Here is a 19,322-nt window from a genome sequence, read left to right as displayed (position 1 = left end):
ATCCAGATGATCAAATTTGGGATATATTGGATATACTTAATACTACCGTTGCTGTCCAAAACCAACTTATCATAGTCACTAATCAATACACTGTAGTACTGGACTACTTAACAGCAGCACAGGGTGGTATGTGTCAGGTTATTGGACCCACTAGAGTATGATGGCACTGATCCAGGGGAGATCCCTAAGTACGTCCCCCTCAAGAAATTAGACAATACCCCCTACTCTCAGATGAAGCTAAGAGACTTACTCTAGGGACAGCGGGAGAACTCCATGTGAGACTAGTGAAGGGTTCAGCTGCCTGTGGCCTCTCGCAAGGGGAGAGCTTTTGAGGTGTCTGGATGAAGAAATCCACCTCCCCTTTCCCCATCACATGGATAGTCTCGAAGGATCTTTCTTTTTAGGGAAAAACTTAGTGTTTAGGGGGGATTGTCAAGGTGAAAAGATATATCTTTATACACTTTTTGTACTTTTATATCCTTATGCTGTGAAACAATAACTTTTCCCCTTTGCTTGCTGATGCAAATGTAACTGTATTTAAGATGGCTGCCAGTATTCACCTATGCCCTAGTTTCTGAGAAGCTAAGTATCGTTTCTGCTGAAATTGAAATCTGAGTGACGTGGAGAGAGGAGGATCCACCAGATGACGTCAGGACCAACCAGAAAGACTGGATACTAGATACATATTGCTTAACCCCGCCTATTGCACGCCTTCCCCTCATAGAGCATATAATGCTGTGTATCAGGAAATAAAGTCAGTTGCTGTGACGTTGCCACTACGTGTGGAAGCACGAGCATGCACTGAGATTGAACCAGCTCTTTGTCTGACTCATTCTTACCCAGTACCAATGCTCATAGTCTAATTTGGAATGACTGGTGAATGAAGGGTATTGTCGTGACGACCCCGACAGAAGTATTAGGTAACGTGGACAGATTAGGGTCAGTAAAGGAAGTATTAGGGAACGTGGACAGATTAGGGTCAGTAGGGGGAAGTATTAGGGAACGTGGACAGATTAGGGTCAGTAGGGAGAGTATTAGGGAACGTGGACAGATTAGGGTCAGTAGGGGAAGTATTAGGGAATGTGGACAGATTAGGGTCAGTAGGGGGAGTATTAGGGAACATGGACAGATTAGGGTCAGTAGGGGAAGTATTAGGGAATGTGGACAGATTAGGGTCAGTAGAGGGAGTATTAGGGAATGTGGACAGATTAGGGTCAGTAGGGGAAGTATTAGGGAACGTGGACTCATTAGGGTCAGCTTTAGGAAACGTGGATTTATTAAGATCAATAAGGGGATTTTTCAGGAATTGATGGATAGGGGTTGCGTCTCCGATTCTTACATTTGCCCTATAATAAGATAACTTTTAAGCCTTATTGAAGCTTCTGTATGAAATTATGATAAAGTGATGATCGGAGAGAACTTGACAGATCTGACATGACTTATCCAGGCCGCCTTCACGGAAGGATTCCCTCTTTGAGAAAGCTACACAAAACGCGCGTTAGGGGGGGGGTCTATCCAGGGTCCCAGGCGCCGGTTACTCACACCATGGGTTAGATATTTTGCACCTCGTATGCACTTTAATTGCCTTGTTTCCTCCCTGTATGGGTGACACTTGTTTATATGGAAACGATCGCTATTTACTGCTATATGGTGTTATATAGTATATGTTAATGTTAAGCCAGCTACATAAGGCGATACACCATACTTTTTTGTACTAGCATTGGTGCCTTGTTACTAACACCACGGTGATCTTATATATCTCCGTGCCTGGGATTAGGATGTTTTATACTAGGGTCTCCTTGCTTCCTTTGTATTAATTGCTTATTTATGGTTAATTTTTCATGTAATAAAATATACTTATATTATAATTTTGTATAGAACTCCATTTTTTCTTTTGTTGCTTCATGGAAGGAGTCTGTGTATAATTTTTTCTTCTAGGCAAATTGTCTCTTCAGAGAGGAAGAGAACTAGAACTCTAGTGCCACCTATTAGAAGTAGCAATCCTAACGGTCATTGTCGACCTTTTAACGAGCCTTGTCACATGACGTAGGATAAAAGCCAAACCAGAATCTCATTTGCAGACACTGTGTTTCGGGGTCCTGCCCCTCATCAGTGCAAAGTGCAGATCTGGTTTGGCCGAGTGAGGGGCGTCTGACCGGGATCCTAGAATTATTGCTTCTCCTTGTGGAGAGTGACGTGTTAAGCAAGTCGAGGTGAGGAGACTTTATGTCTGCGGCTTTAAGTCTCCTCACCTCGCCATGCTTAACACGTCAGTCTCCGCAAGGAGAAACGATAATTCTTGGGTTCTAGGTAAAATGGGAGATTTGTCCTTCAGGGGGTGAACCTTGTGTAGGGTTCACTTACTTACACTGAATTCTTCTTTGTAAATCTTGGAACCTCTGAACCGTATGTGTGAAATAGGAGTTCGGGGTCAGCGGACTGTGGTGATTGGGGTTATACTACAAACACTTTAATAATGAGATATAAATGAGAAATGTTCCGAGATCTGGGCTGGATACTGTCCGGAGTCACACGCATTGGAGCGCGGGGTACGGACGGGGTCAGGAGTGGTCGCCCGGTCACACACAAGCTATGGGGGGTTGTGGGGTGCAGACACATCTGACGTAACTTTGTGTCCACGTTAAGTCGCTCCTCCCCGCTGTACACCCGCTGTATGTGTCATCCTATTCATCAGGAGAAGCCGCGGCAATAAGACACCAAGCTGAGGAGGAGTATGGCCATGTGCACAGATTCCTGTCCTGCTACTGAGTCACATGATCCCTCTCAGCCAGTCAGCAGTCTACTGGAGGGAAACCATGTGACGCATCGGGGGAGATGTTTCTTGGGTGCACCGCAGCATATGACGCCAACAGCTGTGCTGCCAGACAATATATGAAAAGAATGCTGGGAATATTAGTTCCACTAACCTACAATTTCCAAAAGTAATTCACCAACAAAACATCGTACCTCATCATTGAAGGGGATTGGAGGCACTGTGGGATCCAACTGGAACATGTCCTCACACAGAACGGCTCTCATGGTGGTCACCAGACTATCAACGTCTCGTGCAATCGGCCCAATCATTGCCATAACTGAGGTAAAGAAGACAAAGCAACTCACTCCTCAATCACACCTGGAATGGGGCCAAGGGACCCCAGAATTACTGACTATGTAATAGCTCCCTGAAATCACCACTAGGGGGATCTAACAGTATACAGAGATAAGATCCTGCCTGCAGCCACCACTAGGGGGAGCTCCCTGTATACAGAGATACATGATACGATTCTGTCTGCAGCCACCACTAGGGGGAGCTCCCTGTATACAGAGATACGTGATAAGATCCTGTCTGCAGCCACCACTAGGGGGAGCTCCCTGTATACAGAGATACATGATAAGATCCTGTCTGCAGCCACCACTAGGGGGAGCTCCCTGTATACAGAGATACGTGATAAGATCCTGTCTGCAGCCACCACTAGGGGGAGCTCCCTGTATACAGAGGATACATAAGATCCTGTCTGCAGCCACCACTAGGGGGAGCTCCCTGTATACAGAGATACATGATAAGATCCTGTCTGCAGCCACCACTAGGGGGAGCTCCCTGTATATAGAGATACATGATAAGATCCTGTCTGCAGCCACCACTAGGGGGAGCTCCCTATATACAGAGATACATGATAGGATCCTGTCTGCAGCCACCACTAGGGGGAGCTCCCTATATACAGAGATACATGATAAGATTCTGTCTACAACCTCCACTAGGGGGACCTCCCTGTATACAGAGATACATGATAAGATCCTGTCTGCAGCCACCACTAGGAGGAGCTCCCTGTATACAGAGATACATGATAAGATCCTGTCTGCAGTCACCACTAGGGGGAGCTCCCTGTATACAGAGATACTTGATAAGATCCTGTCTGCAGTCACCAATAGGGGGAGCTCCCTGTATACAGAGATACATGATAGGATCCTGTCTGCAGCCACCACTAGGTGGAGCTCCCTGTATACAGAGATACATGATAAGATCCTGTCTGCAGCCACCACTAGGGGGAGCTCCCTATATACAGAGATACATGATAAGATCCTGTCTGCAGCCACCACTAGGGGGAGCTCCCTGTATACGGAGATACGTGATAAGATCCTGTCTGCAGCCACCACTAGGGGGAGCTCCCTGTATACAGAGATACATGATAAGATCCTGTCTGCAGCCACCACTAGGGGGAGCTCCCTGTATACAGAGATACATGATAAGATCCTGTCTACAGCCACCACTAGGGGGAGCTCCCTGTATACAGAGATACATGATAAGATTCTGTCTGCAGCCACCACTAGGGGGAGCTCCCTGTAGACAGAGATACATGATAAGATTCTGTCTGCAGTCACCACTAGGGGGAGCTCCCTGTATACAGAGATACATGATAAGATTCTGTCTGCAGCCACCACTAGGGGGAGCTCCCTGTATACAGAGATACATGATAAGATCCTGTCTGCAGTCACCACTAGGGGGAGCTCCCTGTATACAGAGATACATGATAAGATCCTGTCTGCAGTCACCACTAGGGGGAGCTCACTGTATACAGAGATACATGATAAGATCCTGTCTGCAGCCACCACTAGGGGGAGCTCCCTGTATACAGAGATACATGATAAGATTCTGTCTGCAGCCACCACTAGGGGGAGCTCCCTGTATACAGAGATACATGATAAGATTCTGTCTGCAGCCACCACTAGGGGGAGCTCCCTGTATACAGAGATACATGATAAGATCCTGTCTGCAGTCACCACTAGGGGGAGCTCACTGTATACAGAGATACATGATAAGATCCTGTCTGCAGCCACCACTAGGGGGAGCTCCCTGTATACAGAGATACATGATAAGATTCTGTCTGCAGCCACCACTAGGGGGAGCTCCCTGTATACAGAGATACATGATAAGATCCTGTCTGCAGTCACCACTAGGGGGAGCTCCCTGTATACAGAGATACATAAGATCCTGTCTGCAGCCACCACTAGGGGGAGCTCCCTGTATACAGAGATACATGATAAGATCCTGTCTGCAGCCACCACTAGGGGGAGCTCCCTGTATACAGAGATACATGATAAGATCCTGTCTGCAGTCACCACTAGGGGGAGCTCCCTGTACACAGAGATATATGATAAGATCCTGTCTGCAGCCACCACTAGGGGGAGCTCCCTGTATACAGATATACATGATAAGATCCTGTCTGCAGTCACCACTAGGGGGAGCTCCCTGTATACAGAGATACAGGATAAGATCCTATCTGCAGCCACCACTAGGGGGAGCTCCCTGTATACAGAGATACATGATAAGATTCTGTCTGCAGCCACCACTAGGGAGAGCTCACTGTATACAGAGATACATGATAAGATCCTGTCTGCAGCCACCACTAGGGGGAGCTCCCTGTATACAGAGATACATGATAAGATCCTGTCTGCAGTCACCACTAGGGGGAGCTCACTGTATACAGAGATACATGATAAGATTCTGTCTGCAGTCACCACTAGGGGGAGCTTCCTCTATACAGAGATACATGATAAGATCCTGTCTGCAGCCACCACTAGGGGGAGCTCCCTGTATACAGAGATACATGATAAGATCCTGTCTGCAGCCACCACTAGGGGGAGCTCCCTGTATACAGAGATACATGATAAGATCCTGTCTGCAGCCACCACTAGGGGGAGCTCACTGTATACAGAGATACATGATAAGATCCTGTCTGCAGCCACCACTAGGGGGAGCTCCCTGTATACAGAGATACATGATAAGATCCTGTCTGCAGTCACCACTAGGGGGAGCTCCCTGTACACAGAGATATATGATAAGATCCTGTCTGCAGCCACCACTAGGGGGAGCTCCCTGTATACAGATATACATGATAAGATCCTGTCTGCAGTCACCACTAGGGGGAGCTCCCTGTATACAGAGATACAGGATAAGATCCTATCTGCAGCCACCACTAGGGGGAGCTCCCTGTATACAGAGATACATGATAAGATTCTGTCTGCAGCCACCACTAGGGAGAGCTCACTGTATACAGAGATACATGATAAGATCCTGTCTGCAGCCACCACTAGGGGGAGCTCCCTGTATACAGAGATACATGATAAGATCCTGTCTGCAGTCACCACTAGGGGGAGCTCCCTGTATACAGAGATACATGATAAGATTCTGTCTGCAGCCACCACTAGGGGGAGCTCCCTGTATACAGAGATACATGATAAGATCCTGTCTGCAGTCACCACTAGGGGGAGCTCCCTGTATACAGAGATACATGATAAGATCCTGTCTGCAGCCACCACTAGGGGGAGCTCCCTGTATACAGAGATACATGATAAGATCCTGTCTGCAGCCACCACTAGGGGGAGCTCACTGTATACAGATATACATGATAAGATCCTGTCTACAGCCACCACTAGGGGGAGCTCCCTGTATACAGATATACATGATAAGATCCTGTCTACAGCCACCACTAGGGGGAGCTCCCTGTATACAGAGATACATGATAAGATCCTGTCTACAGCCACCACTAGGGGGAGCTCCCTGTATACAGATATACATGATAAGATCCTGTCTACAGCCACCACTAGGGGGAGCTCCCTGTATACAGAGATACATGATAAGATCCTGTCTACAGCCACCACTAGGGGGAGCTCCCTGTATACAGATATACATGATAAGATCCTGTCTGCAGTCACCACTAGGGGGAGCTCCCTGTATACAGAGATACATGATACGATTCTGTCTGCAGCCACCACTAGGGGGAGCTCCCTGTATACAGAGGATACATAAGATCCTGTCTGCAGCCACCACTAGGGGAAGCTCCCTGTATACAGAGATACATGATAAGATCCTGTCTGCAGCCACCACTAGGGGAAGCTCCCTGTATACAGAGATACATGATAAGATCCTGCCTGCAGTCACCACTAGGGGGAGATCCCTGTATACAGAGATACATGATAAGATCCTGTCTACAGTCACCACTAGGGGGAGCTCCCTGTATACAGAGATACATGATAAGATCCTGCCTGCAGCCACCACTAGGGGGAGCTCCCTGTATACAGAGGATACATAAGATCCTGTCTGCAGCCACCACTAGGGGGAGCTCCCTGTATACAGAGATACATTGTAAGATCCTGTCTGCAGTCACCACTAGGGGGAGCTCCCTGTATACAGAGATACATGATAAGATCCTGTCTGCAGCCACCACTAGGGGGAGCTCCCTGTATACAGAGATACATGATAAGATCCTGTCTGCAGCCACCACTAGGGGGAGCTCCCTGTATACAGAGATACATGATAAGATCCTGTCTGCAGTCACCACTAGGGGGAGCTCCCTGTATACAGAGATACATGATAAGATCCTGTCTGCAGCCACCACTAGGGGGAGCTCCCTGTATACAGAGATACATGATAAGATCCTGTCTACAGCCACCACTAGGGGGAGCTCCCTGTATACAGAGATACATAAGATCCTGTCTGCAGCCACCACTAGGGGGAGCTCCCTGTATACAGAGATACATAAGATCCTGTCTGCAGCCACCACTAGGGGGAGCTCCCTGTATACAGAGATACATGATAAGATCCTGTCTGCAGCCACCACTAGGGGGAGCTCCCTGTATACAGAGATACATGATAAGATCCTGTCTGCAGCCACCACTAGGGGGAGCTCCCTGTATACAGAGATACATAAGATCCTGTCTGCAGCCACCACTAGGGGGAGCTCCCTGTATACAGAGATACATGATAAGATCCTGTCTACAGCCACCACTAGGGGGAGCTCCCTGTATACAGAGATACATAAGATCCTGTCTGCAGCCACCACTAGGGGGAGCTCCCTGTATACAGAGATACATAAGATCCTGTCTGCAGCCACCACTAGGGGGAGCTCCCTGTATACAGAGATACATGATAAGATCCTGTCTGCAGCCACCACTAGGGGGAGCTCCCTGTATACAGAGATACATGATAAGATCCTATCTGCAGCCACCACTAGGGGGAGCTCCCTATATACAGAGATACATGATAAGATCCTGTCTGCAGCCACCACTAGGGGGAGCTCCCTGTATACAGAGATACATGATAAGATCCTGTCTGCAGTCACCACTAGGGGGAGCTCCCTGTATACAGATACATGATCACATTCTCCCTGCAGACACCACTAGGGGGAGCTCCCTGTATACAGAGATACATGATAAGATCCTGTCTGCAGTCACCACTAGGGGGAGCTCCCTGTATACAGAGATACATGATAAGATCCTATCTGCAGCCACCACTAGGGGGAGCTCCCTATATACAGAGATACATGATAAGATCCTGTCTGCAGCCACCACTAGGGGGAGCTCCCTGTATACAGAGATACATGATAAGATCCTGTCTGCAGCCACCACTATTGGAGCTCCCTGTATACAGAGATACATGATAAGATCCTGTCTGCAGCCACCACTAGGGGGAGCTCCCTGTATACAGAGATACAGGATAAGATCCTGCCTGCAGTCACCACTAGGGGGAGCTCCCTGTATACAGAGATACATGATAAGATCCTGTCTGCAGCCACCACTAGGGGGAGCTCCCTGTATACAGAGATACATGATAAGATCCTGTCTGCAGCCACCACTAGGGGGAGCTCCCTGTATACAGAGATACATGATAAGATCCTGTCTGCAGCCACCACTAGGGGGAGCTCCCTGTGTACAGAGATACATGATAAGATCCTGTCTGCAGCCACCACTAGGGGGAGCTCCCTGTATACAGAGATACATGATAAGATCCTGTCTGCAGCCACCACTAGGGGAAGCTCCCTGTATACAGAGATACATGATAAGATCCTGTCTGCAGCCACCACTAGGGGGAGCTCCCTGTGTACAGAGATACATGATAAGATCCTGTCTGCAGCCACCACTAGGGGGAGCTCCCTGTATACAGAGATACATGATAAGATCCTGTCTGCAGTCACCACTAGGGCGAGCTCCCTGTATACAGAGATACATGATAAGATCTTGTCTGCAGCCACCACTAGGGGGAGCTCCCTGTATACAGAGATACAGGATAAGATCCTGTCTGCAGTCACCACTAGGGGGAGCTCCCTGTATACAGAGATACATGATAAGATCCTGTCTGCAGCCACCACTAGGGGGAGCTCCCTGTATACAGAGATACATGATAAGATCCTGTCTGCAGCCACCACTAGGGGGAGCTCCCTGTATACAGAGATACATGATAAGATTCTGTCTGCAGCCACCACTAGGGGGAGCTCCCTGTATACAGAGATACATGATAAGATCCTGACTGCAGCCACCACTAGGGGGAGCTCCCTGTATACAGAGATACATGATAAGATCCTGTCTGCAGTCACCACTAGGGGGAGCTCCCTGTATACAGAGATACATGATAAGATCCTGTCTGCAGTAACCACTAGGAGGAGCTCCCTGTATACAGAGATACATAAGATCCTGTCTACAGTCACCACTAGGGGGAGCTCCCTGTATACAGAGATACATGATAAGATCCTGTCTGCAGTAACCACTAGGAGGAGCTCCCTGTATACAGAGATACAGGATAAGATCCTGTCTGCAGCCACCACTAGGGGGCGCTCCCTGTATACAGAGATACATGATAAGATCCTGTCTGCAGCCACCACTAGGGGGAGCTCCCTGTATACAGAGATACATGATAAGATCCTGTCTGCAGCCACCACTAGGGGGAGCTCCCTGTATACAGAGATTCATGATAAGATCCTGTCTGCAGTCACCACTAGGGGGAGCTCCCTGTATACAGAGATACATGATAAGATTCTGTCTGCAGCCACCACTAGGGGGAGCTCCCTGTAAACAGAGATACATGATAAGATCCTGTCTGCAGTCACCACTAGGGGGAGCACCCTGTATACAGATATATATGATAATATTGTGTCTGCAGCCACCACTAGGGGGAGCTGTTTGCATATACATATGTGTGCAGTACACTTCATCTAGTGGTAATGGAAGAAGCCTGACTTATCATCATTGTCTGTCACACTAGGGCTGTAGCTGACCTGAGGTCACTATGTGCAGGTGGTGCTCTTTCTACCTTCCTCGGGGCGAATAGCTGAACATACTGACACTCACCTGACTTCTGTCCGGGGCAGCTTGAAATGAGGCCTATTTTACTGCAACACAAAAATGAGAAGTTATTGCACCGATATGATAGGTCGTGTGACAGTGAGCAATATATGGGCCACGGATTATGACACTCACAAAGTACAGGGTCTACAGAGCGCTGCCCCCGACATGGACCATCCTCCCTGGAACCGCCCCATCTAACAACACTATCATGAAAGATGCAACTCTAAGCATCTAATGAGTGCCGATCCAAGGCACCCCCTCCAGCAGCGTCACCCCTCTGCAGCAGCGGCGCCCCACTCTGGCAGCGACATCGCTTCTGACAGCGGCATCCCCTCTCGCAGAGGCACCCTCCTCTGGCAGCGTCATCTCCTCTGGCAGCGGCATCCCATCTGGCAGCGTCATCTCCTCTGGCAGCGGCATCCCCTCTGGCAGCGGCACCCCCATCTGGTAGCAGCATCCCCTCTGGCAGCAGCATCCCCTCTGGCAGCGACATCCCCTCTGGCAGTGGCGCCCCCTCTGGCAGCAGCATCCCCTCTGGCAGCGGCACCCTCCTCTGGAAGCGGCGTCCCCTCTGGCAGCAGCATCCCCTCTGGCAGCGACATCCCCTCTGGCAGCGGCACCCCATCTGGTAGAAGCATCCCCTCTGGCAGCAGCATCCCCTCTGGAAGCGACATTCACTCTGGCAGTGGCGCCCCCCTCTGGTAGCAGCATCCCCTCTGGCAGCGGCACCCCCATCTGGTAGCAGCATCCCCTCTGTCAGCGGCACCCTCCTCTGGAAGCGGCATCCCCTCTGGCAGCAACATCGCTTCTGACAGCGGCATCCCCTCTCGCAGAGGCACCCTCCTCTGGCAGCGTCATCTCCTCTGACAGCAGCATCCCATCTGGCAGCGTCATCTCCTCTGGCAGCGGCATCCCCTCTGGCAGTGGCGCCCCCTCTGGCAGCAGCATCCCCTCTGGCAGCGGCACCTGTTATGGCTGGCAATCAGGCAACACAGCGTGCAGTAATCAGCGCACATACAGAGATCTGGCAATAACCAAAAACAATAGGACGAGCTCTGAGACGTGGAATCTCTGTAGACTGCAGTACCTGATCTATCCTCACACAACTATAAGCAGCAGTGGATTGCGCCTATCACTACCTATGCAACTCGGCACTGCCTGAGGAGCTGACTAGCCTGAAGATAGAAATACAAGCCTGACTTACCTCAGAGAAATACCCCAAAGGAATAGGCAGCCCCCCACATATAATGACTGTTAGCAAGATGAAAAGACAAACGTAGGAATGAAATAGATTCAGCAAAGTGAGGCCCGATATTCTAGACAGAGCGAGGATAGCAAAGAGAACTATGCAGTCTACAAAAAACCCTAAAACGAAAACCACGCAAAGGGGCAAAAAGACCCACCGTGCCGAACTAACAGCACGGCGGTGCACCCCTTTGCTTCTCAGAGCTTCCAGCAAAAGTTAATAGCAAGCTGGACAGAAAAAACAGAAAACAAACTAGAAGCACTTATCTAGCAGAGCAGCAGGCCCAAGGAAAGATGCAGTAGCTCAGATCCAACACTGGAACATTGGGAAGGAGCAAGGAAGACAGACTCAGGTGGAGCTAAATAGCAAGGCAGCCAACGAGCTCACCAAAACACCTGAGGGAGGAAGCCCAGAGACTGCAATACCACTTGTGACCACAGAAGTGAACTCAGCCACAGAATTCACAACAGTACCCCCCCCCTTGAGGAGGGGTCACCGAACCCTCACCAGAACCCCCAGGCCGACCAGGATGAGCCACATGAAAGGCACGAACAAGATCTGGGGCATGGACATCAGAGGCAAAAACCCAGGAATTATCTTCCTGAGCATAACCCTTCCATTTGACCAGATACTGGAGTTTCCGTCTAGAGACACGAGAATCCAAAATCTTCTCCGCAATATACTCCAATTCCCCCTCCACCAAAACAGGGGCAGGAGGCTCCACAGATGGAACCATAGGTGCCACGTATCTCCTCAACAACGACCTATGGAATACATTATGTATGGAAAAGGAGTCTGGGAGGGTCAGACGAAAAGACACCGGATTGAGAATCTCAGAAATCCTATACGGACCAATAAAACGAGGTTTAAATTTAGGAGAGGAAACCTTCATAGGAATATGACGAGAAGATAACCAAACCAGATCCCCAACACGAAGTCGGGGACGCACACGGCGTCTGCGATTAGCGAAAAGCTGAGCCTTCTCCTGGGACAAGGTCAAATTGTCCACTACCTGAGTCCAGATCTGCTGCAACCTGTCCACCACAGAATCCACACCAGGACAGTCCGAAGACTCAACCTGTCCTGAAGAGAAACGAGGATGGAACCCAGAATTGCAGAAAAATGGAGAGACCAAGGTAGCCGAGCTGGCCCGATTATTAAGGGCGAACTCAGCCAACGGCAAAAATGACACCCAATCATCCTGGTCAGCGGAAACAAAACATCTCAGATATGTTTCCAAGGTCTGATTGGTTCGTTCGGTCTGGCCATTAGTCTGAGGATGGAAGGCCGAGGAGAAAGATAGGTCAATGCCCATCCTACCACAAAAGGCTCGCCAGAACCTCGAGACAAACTGGGAACCTCTGTCAGAAACAATATTCTCAGGAATGCCATGTAAACGAACCACATGCTGGAAGAACAAAGGCACCAAATCAGAGGAGGAAGGCAATTTAACCAAGGGCACCAGATGGACCATTTTAGAAAAGCGATCACAGACCACCCAAATGACCGACATTTTTTGAGAAACGGGAAGGTCAGAAATGAAATCCATCGAAATATGTGTCCAAGGCCTCTTCGGGACCGGCAAGGGCAAAAGCAACCCACTGGCACGTGAACAGCAGGGCTTAGCCCTAGCACAAATTCCACAGGACTGCACAAAAGCACGCACATCCCGTGACAGAGATGGCCACCAGAAGGATCTAGCAACCAACTCCCTGGTACCAAAGATTCCTGGATGACCGGCCAGCACCGAACAATGAAGTTCAGAGATAACTTTACTAGTCCACCTATCAGGGACGAACAGTTTCTCGGCCGGACAACGATCAGGTTTATTAGCCTGAAATTTCTGCAACACTCTCCGCAAATCAGGGGAGATGGCAGACACAATGACTCCTTCCTTGAGGATACTCGCCGGCTCAGATAACCCCGGAGAGTCGGGCACAAAACTCCTAGACAGAGCATCCGCCTTCACATTTTTAGAGCCCGGAAGGTATGAAATCACAAAATCAAAACGAGCAAAAAATAACGACCAACGGGCCTGTCTAGGATTCAAGCGCTTGGCAGACTCAAGATAAGTAAGGTTCTTATGATCAGTCAAAACCACCACGCGATGCTTAGCACCCTCAAGCCAATGACGCCACTCCTCGAATGCCCACTTCATGGCCAGCAACTCTCGGTTGCCCACATCATAATTACGCTCAGCAGCAGAAAATTTCCTGGAAAAGAAAGCACATGGTTTGAACACTGAGCAACCAGAACCTCTCTGTGACAAAACCGCCCCTGCACCAATCTCAGAAGCATCAACCTCGACCTGGAACGGAAGAGAAACATCAGGTTGACACAACACAGGGGCACAGCAAAAACGACGCTTCAACTCCTGAAAAGCTTCCACGGCAGCAGAAGACCAATTAACCAAATCAGCACCCTTCTTGGTCAAATCGGTCAATGGTCTGGCAATGCTAGAAAAATTACAGATGAAGCAACGATAAAAATTAGCAAAGCCCAGGAATTTCTGCAGACTTTTTAGAGATGTCGGCTGAGTCCAATCCTGGATGGCCTGAACCTTAACCGGATCCATCTCGATAGTAGAAGGGGAAACGATGAACCCCAAAAATGAAACTTTCTGCACACCGAAGAGACACTTTGATCCCTTCACGAACAAGGAATTAGCACGCAGTACCTGGAAAACCATTCTGACTTGCTTCACATGAGACTCCCAATCATCTGAGAAGATCAAAATGTCATCCAAGTAAACAATCAAGAATTTATCCAGATACTCACGGAAAATGTCATGCATAAAAGACTGAAAAACAGATGGAGCATTGGCAAGTCCGAACGGCATCACCAGATACTTAAAATGACCCTCGGGCGTATTAAATGCCGTTTTCCATTCATCTCCCTGCCTGATTCTCACCAGATTATACGCACCATGAAGATCAATCTTAGTAAACCAACTAGCCCCCTTAATCCGAGCAAACAAGTCAGAAATCAATGGCAAGGGATACTGAAACTTAACAGTGATCTTATTAAGAAGGCGGTAATCAATACACGGTCTTAGCGAACCATCCTTCTTGGCTACAAAAAAGAACCCTGCTCCCAATGGTGACGACGATGGGCGAATATATCCCTTCTCCAGGGACTCCTTCACATAACTGCGCATAGCGGTGTGTTCAGGTACGGACAAATTAAATAAACGACCCTTAGGGAATTTACTACCAGGAATCAAATCGATAGCACAATCACAATTCCTATGCGGAGGTAGGGCATCAGACTTGGACTCTTCAAATACATCCTGAAAGTCCGACAAGAACTCTGGGATGTCAGAAGGAATGGATGACGAAATAGACAAAAATGGAACATCACCATGTACTCCCTGACAACCCCAGCTGGTTACCGACAGAGTTCCAATCCAATACTGGATTATGGGTTTGTAGCCATGGCAACCCCAACACGACCACATCATGCAAATTATGCAGTACCAGAAAGCGAATAACTTCCTGATGTGCAGGAGCCATGCACATGGTCAGCTGGGCCCAGTACTGAGGCTTATTCTTGGCCAAAGGTGTAGCATCAATTCCTCTCAACGGAATAGGACACCGCAAAGGCTCCAAGAAAAATCCACAACGTTTAGCATAATCCAAATCCATCAGATTCAGGGCAGCGCCTGAATCCACAAACGCCATGACAGAATACGATGACAAAGAGCACATTAAAGTAATGGACAAAAGGAATTTGGACTGTACAGTACCAATGACGGCAGAGCTATCGAACCGCCTAGTGCGTTTAGGACAATTAGAAATAGCATGAGTAGAATCACCACAATAGAAACACAGTCTGTTCAGACGTCTGTGTTCTTGCCGTTCTACTTTAGTCATAGTCCTGTCGCACTGCATAGGCTCAGGTTTACTCTCAGACAATACCGCCAGATGGTGCACAGATTTACGCTCGCGCAAGCGACGACCGATCTGAATGGCCAAGGACATAGACTCATTCAAACCAGCAGGCATAGGAAATCCCACCATTACATCCTTAAGAGCTTCAGAGAGACCCTTTCTGAACAAAGCCGCTAGTGCAGATTCATTCCACAGAGTGAGTACTGACCACTTCCTAAATTTCTGACAATATACTTCTACATCATCCTGACCCTGGCATAAAGCCAGCAGATTTTTCTCAGCCTGATCCACTGAATTAGGCTCATCGTAAAGCAATCCCAGCGATTGGAAAAATGCATCAACATTACTCAATGCAGAATCTCCTGGTGCAAGAGAAAATGCCCAGTCCTGTGGGTCGCCGCGCAAAAAAGAAATAATAATCAAAACCTGTTGAATAGGATTACCAGAAGAATGAGGTTTCAAGGCCAAAAATAGCTTACAATTATTTCTGAAGCTCAGGAACTTAGTTCTGTCACCAAAAAACAAATCAGGAATCGGAATTCTTGGTTCTAGCATCGATTTCTGATCAATAGTATCTTGAATCTTTTGTACATTTACAACGAGATTATCCATTGAGGAGCACAGACCCTGAATATCCATGTCCACAGCTGTGTCCTGAAGCACTCTAATGTCTAGGGGAAAAAAAAGACTGAAGACAGAGCTAAGAAAAAAAAATGATGTCAGGATTTCTTTTTTCCCTCTATTGGGAATCATTGGGTGGCTCCTTGTACTGTTATGGCCGGCAATCAGGCAACACAGCGTGCAGTAATCAGCGCACATACAGAGATCTGGCAATAACCAAAAACAATAGGACGAGCTCTGAGACGTGGAATCTCTGTAGACTGCAGTACCTGATCTATCCTCACACAACTATAAGCAGCAGTGGATTGCGCCTATCACTACCTATGCAACTCGGCACTGCCTGAGGAGCTGACCAGCCTGAAGATAGAAATACAAGCCTGACTTACCTCAGAGAAATACCCCAAAGGAATAGGCAGCCCCCCACATATAATGACTGTTAGCAAGATGAAAAGACAAACGTAGGAATGAAATAGATTCAGCAAAGTGAGGCCCGATATTCTAGACAGAGCGAGGATAGCAAAGAGAACTATGCAGTCTACAAAAAACCCTAAAACGAAAACCACGCAAAGGGGCAAAAAGACCCACCGTGCCGAACTAACAGCACGGCGGTGCACCCCTTTGCTTCTCAGAGCTTCCAGCAAAAGTTAATAGCAAGCTGGACAGAAAAAACAGAAAACAAACTAGAAGCACTTATCTAGCAGAGCAGCAGGCCCAAGGAAAGATGCAGTAGCTCAGATCCAACACTGGAACATTGACAAGGAGCAAGGAAGACAGACTCAGGTGGAGCTAAATAGCAAGGCAGCCAACGAGCTCACCAAAACACCTGAGGGAGGAAGCCCAGAGACTGCAGTACCACTTGTGACCATAGAAGTGAACTCAGCCACAGAATTCACAACAGGCACCCCCATCTGGTAGCAGCATCCCCTCTGTCAGCGGCACCCTCCTCTGGAAGCGGCATCCCCTCTGGCAGCAGCATCCCCTCTGGCAGCGACATCCCCTCTGGCAGCGGCACCCCCATCTGGTAGAAGCATCCCCTCTGGCAGCGACATCCCCTCTGGCAGCAGCATCCCCTCTGGCAGCGGCATCCCCCATCTGGTAGCAGCATCCCCTCTGTCAGCGGCACCCTCCTCTGGAAGCGGCATCCCCTCTGGCAGCGGCATCCCCTCTGGCAGCGGCATCCCCTCTGGCAGCGACATCCCCTCTGGCAGCGACATCCCCTCTGGCAGCGGCATCCCCTCTGGCAGCGGCATCCCCTCTGGCAGCGGCATTCACTCTGGCAGTGGCGCCCCCCTCTGGTAGCAGCATCTCCTCTGGCAGCGGTGCCTCCTCTGGCAGCGGCGCCTCTCTCTGACAGCGGCAATAAGGACAGGGTATCGTTCAAGGAGGCGGCACTGTGCACATCATGCACAGTGGGTGGAAGTTCTGGGTGTCCGTCCGTCCGGTAGGCGATTCAAGCCATGGGCTCAGTAATATGAGAGCCGCTGTGCGCAGTACCCCAACTGTGGTGACCCGGGGGACCTTCACTCTGGGTGTGGGGAAAACAACTTTTTTCACATTTGCGCTGCTCTTCACTTTCATTTTTAAAGGAACCCGGTCAACAACAAAAATGATATTAACCTGAGGATATGGGGTTAATCTTCAGTTTGATAGTGGGATTATGCTGGCAGGGAGAAAATGATCTTTATTTTCTTTGGCAGAGTTGGCGTAGGGCTCAGCCACCGCTCTGGGTATAGAGCGCTGTATCCGCCCCGCCCTGGATGACACTCCCTCTGCAATGGGGCTCAGCCACCGCTCTGGGTATAGAGCGCTGTATCCGCCCCGCCCTGGATGACACTCCCTCTGCAATGGGGCTCAGCCACCGCTCTGGGTATAGAGCGCTGTATCCGCCCCGCCCTGGCTGACACTCCCTCTGCAATGGGGCTCAGCCACCGCTCTGAGTATAGAGCGCTGTATCCACCCTGCCCTGGATGACACTCCCTCCGCAATGGGGCTCAGCCACCGCTCTGAGTATAGAGCGCTGTATCCACCCTGCCCTGGATGACACTCCCTCCGCAATAGGGCTCAGCCACCGCTCTGGGTATACAGCGCTGTAACCACCCCGCCCTGGCTGACACTCCCTCCGCAACGGGGCTCAGCCACCGCTCTGGATATAGAGCGCTGTAACCGCCCCGCCCGACACTCCCTCCGCAATGGGGCTCAGCCACCGCTCTGGGTATAGAGCGCTGTAACCGCCCCGCCCTGGATGACACTCCCTCCGCAATGGGGCTCAGCCACCGCTCTGGGTATAGAGCGCTGTATCCGCCCCGCCCTGGCTGACACTCCCTCTGCAATGGGGCTCAGCCACCGCTCTGAGTATAGAGCGCTGTATCCGCCCCGCCTGACACTCCCTCTGCAATGGGGCTCAGCCACCGCTCTGGGTATAGAGCGCTGTATCCGCCCCGCCTGACACTCCCTCTGCAATGGGGCTCAGCCACCGCTCTGGGTATAGAGCGCTGTATCCGCCCCGCCTGACACTCCCTCTGCAATGGGGCTCAGCCACCGCTCTGAGTATAGAGTGCTGTAACCGCCCCGCCCGACACTCCCTCTGCAATGGGGCTCAGCCACCGCTCTGGGTATAGAGCACTGTATCCGCCCCGCCCCCGCTCTGGGTATAGAGCGTTGTAACCGCCCCGCCCTGAATGACACTCCCTCCGCAATGGGGCTCAGCCACCGCTCTGAGTATAGAGTGCTGTAACCGCCCCGCCTGACACTCCCTCTGCAATGGGGCTCAGCCACCGCTCTGAGTATAGAGTGCTGTAACCGCCCCGCCTGACACTCCCTCTGCAATGGGGCCCAGCCACCGCTCTGGGTATAGAGCGCTGTATCCGCCCCGCCCCCGCTCTGGGTATAGAGCGTTGTAACCGCCCCGCCCTGAATGACACTCCCTCCGCAATGGGGCTCAGCCACCGCTCTGGGTATAGAGCGCTGTATCCGCCCCGCCCTGGCTGACACTCCCTCCGCAATGGAGCTCAGCTGTCCGTCAGGGCCGGGGTCGTTTACAGCGCTCTATACCCAGAGCAGTGGCTGAACCCTGCGCCGCCCCCAGGACTGAACCCGAACTCTACCGTGGAGAATAAAGATCATTTTCATGTTCTCCCAGCAGCATGCGGCTACGTGCAGGCACCCAGTAGGCTAGTAACAATATTAACATGCAGATCAACCCTATACAGTGGTGTAAAAAAGTATTTGCCCCCTTCCTGATTTCCTATTCTTTTGCATGTTTGTCACACTTCAGGGTTGGTGCCCACGGTCAGGAATCGGCAGCACTTTGGACGCAGCACATGTCCGCTGCCGGCTATTGAATGCAGGTGAATCCTCTGTGATTACTGGACCATGCAGAATCACCGCATCCAATACATTGTTCGGGTGAAATTTAACTTGCAAGGATCGCGTCTCCACAAGAGAAA

The 19,322-nt window shown here is 50.0% G+C and overlaps 1 protein-coding gene across 3 annotated transcripts in view; it reads right to left on the bottom strand.

The window, feature by feature from the left end:
* The window catches only part of FAAH (fatty acid amide hydrolase), a 136,476-nt gene that overhangs the window by 48,794 nt on the left and 68,360 nt on the right, over window positions 1–19,322 (bottom strand). For all 3 annotated transcript variants that reach the window (XR_011314865.1, XM_069735884.1, XM_069735885.1), the window contains exons 6-7: window positions 10,123–10,163; window positions 2,968–3,092 (exon numbers count right to left, since the gene is read on the bottom strand). Coding sequence is in view for 2 of the 3 variants with exons in the window: in XM_069735884.1 (XP_069591985.1) it covers window positions 2,968–3,092; window positions 10,123–10,163 (166 nt within the window). In the remaining variant the exon portion in view is untranslated. The remainder of the gene's footprint in view (window positions 1–2,967; window positions 3,093–10,122; window positions 10,164–19,322) is intronic.

This window comes from Ranitomeya imitator, chromosome 8 (genome assembly GCF_032444005.1).
Source record: "Ranitomeya imitator isolate aRanImi1 chromosome 8, aRanImi1.pri, whole genome shotgun sequence".
Classification (NCBI taxonomy): domain Eukaryota; kingdom Metazoa; phylum Chordata; class Amphibia; order Anura; family Dendrobatidae; genus Ranitomeya; species Ranitomeya imitator.
This window is presented reverse-complemented; position numbering and strand designations above follow the sequence as displayed.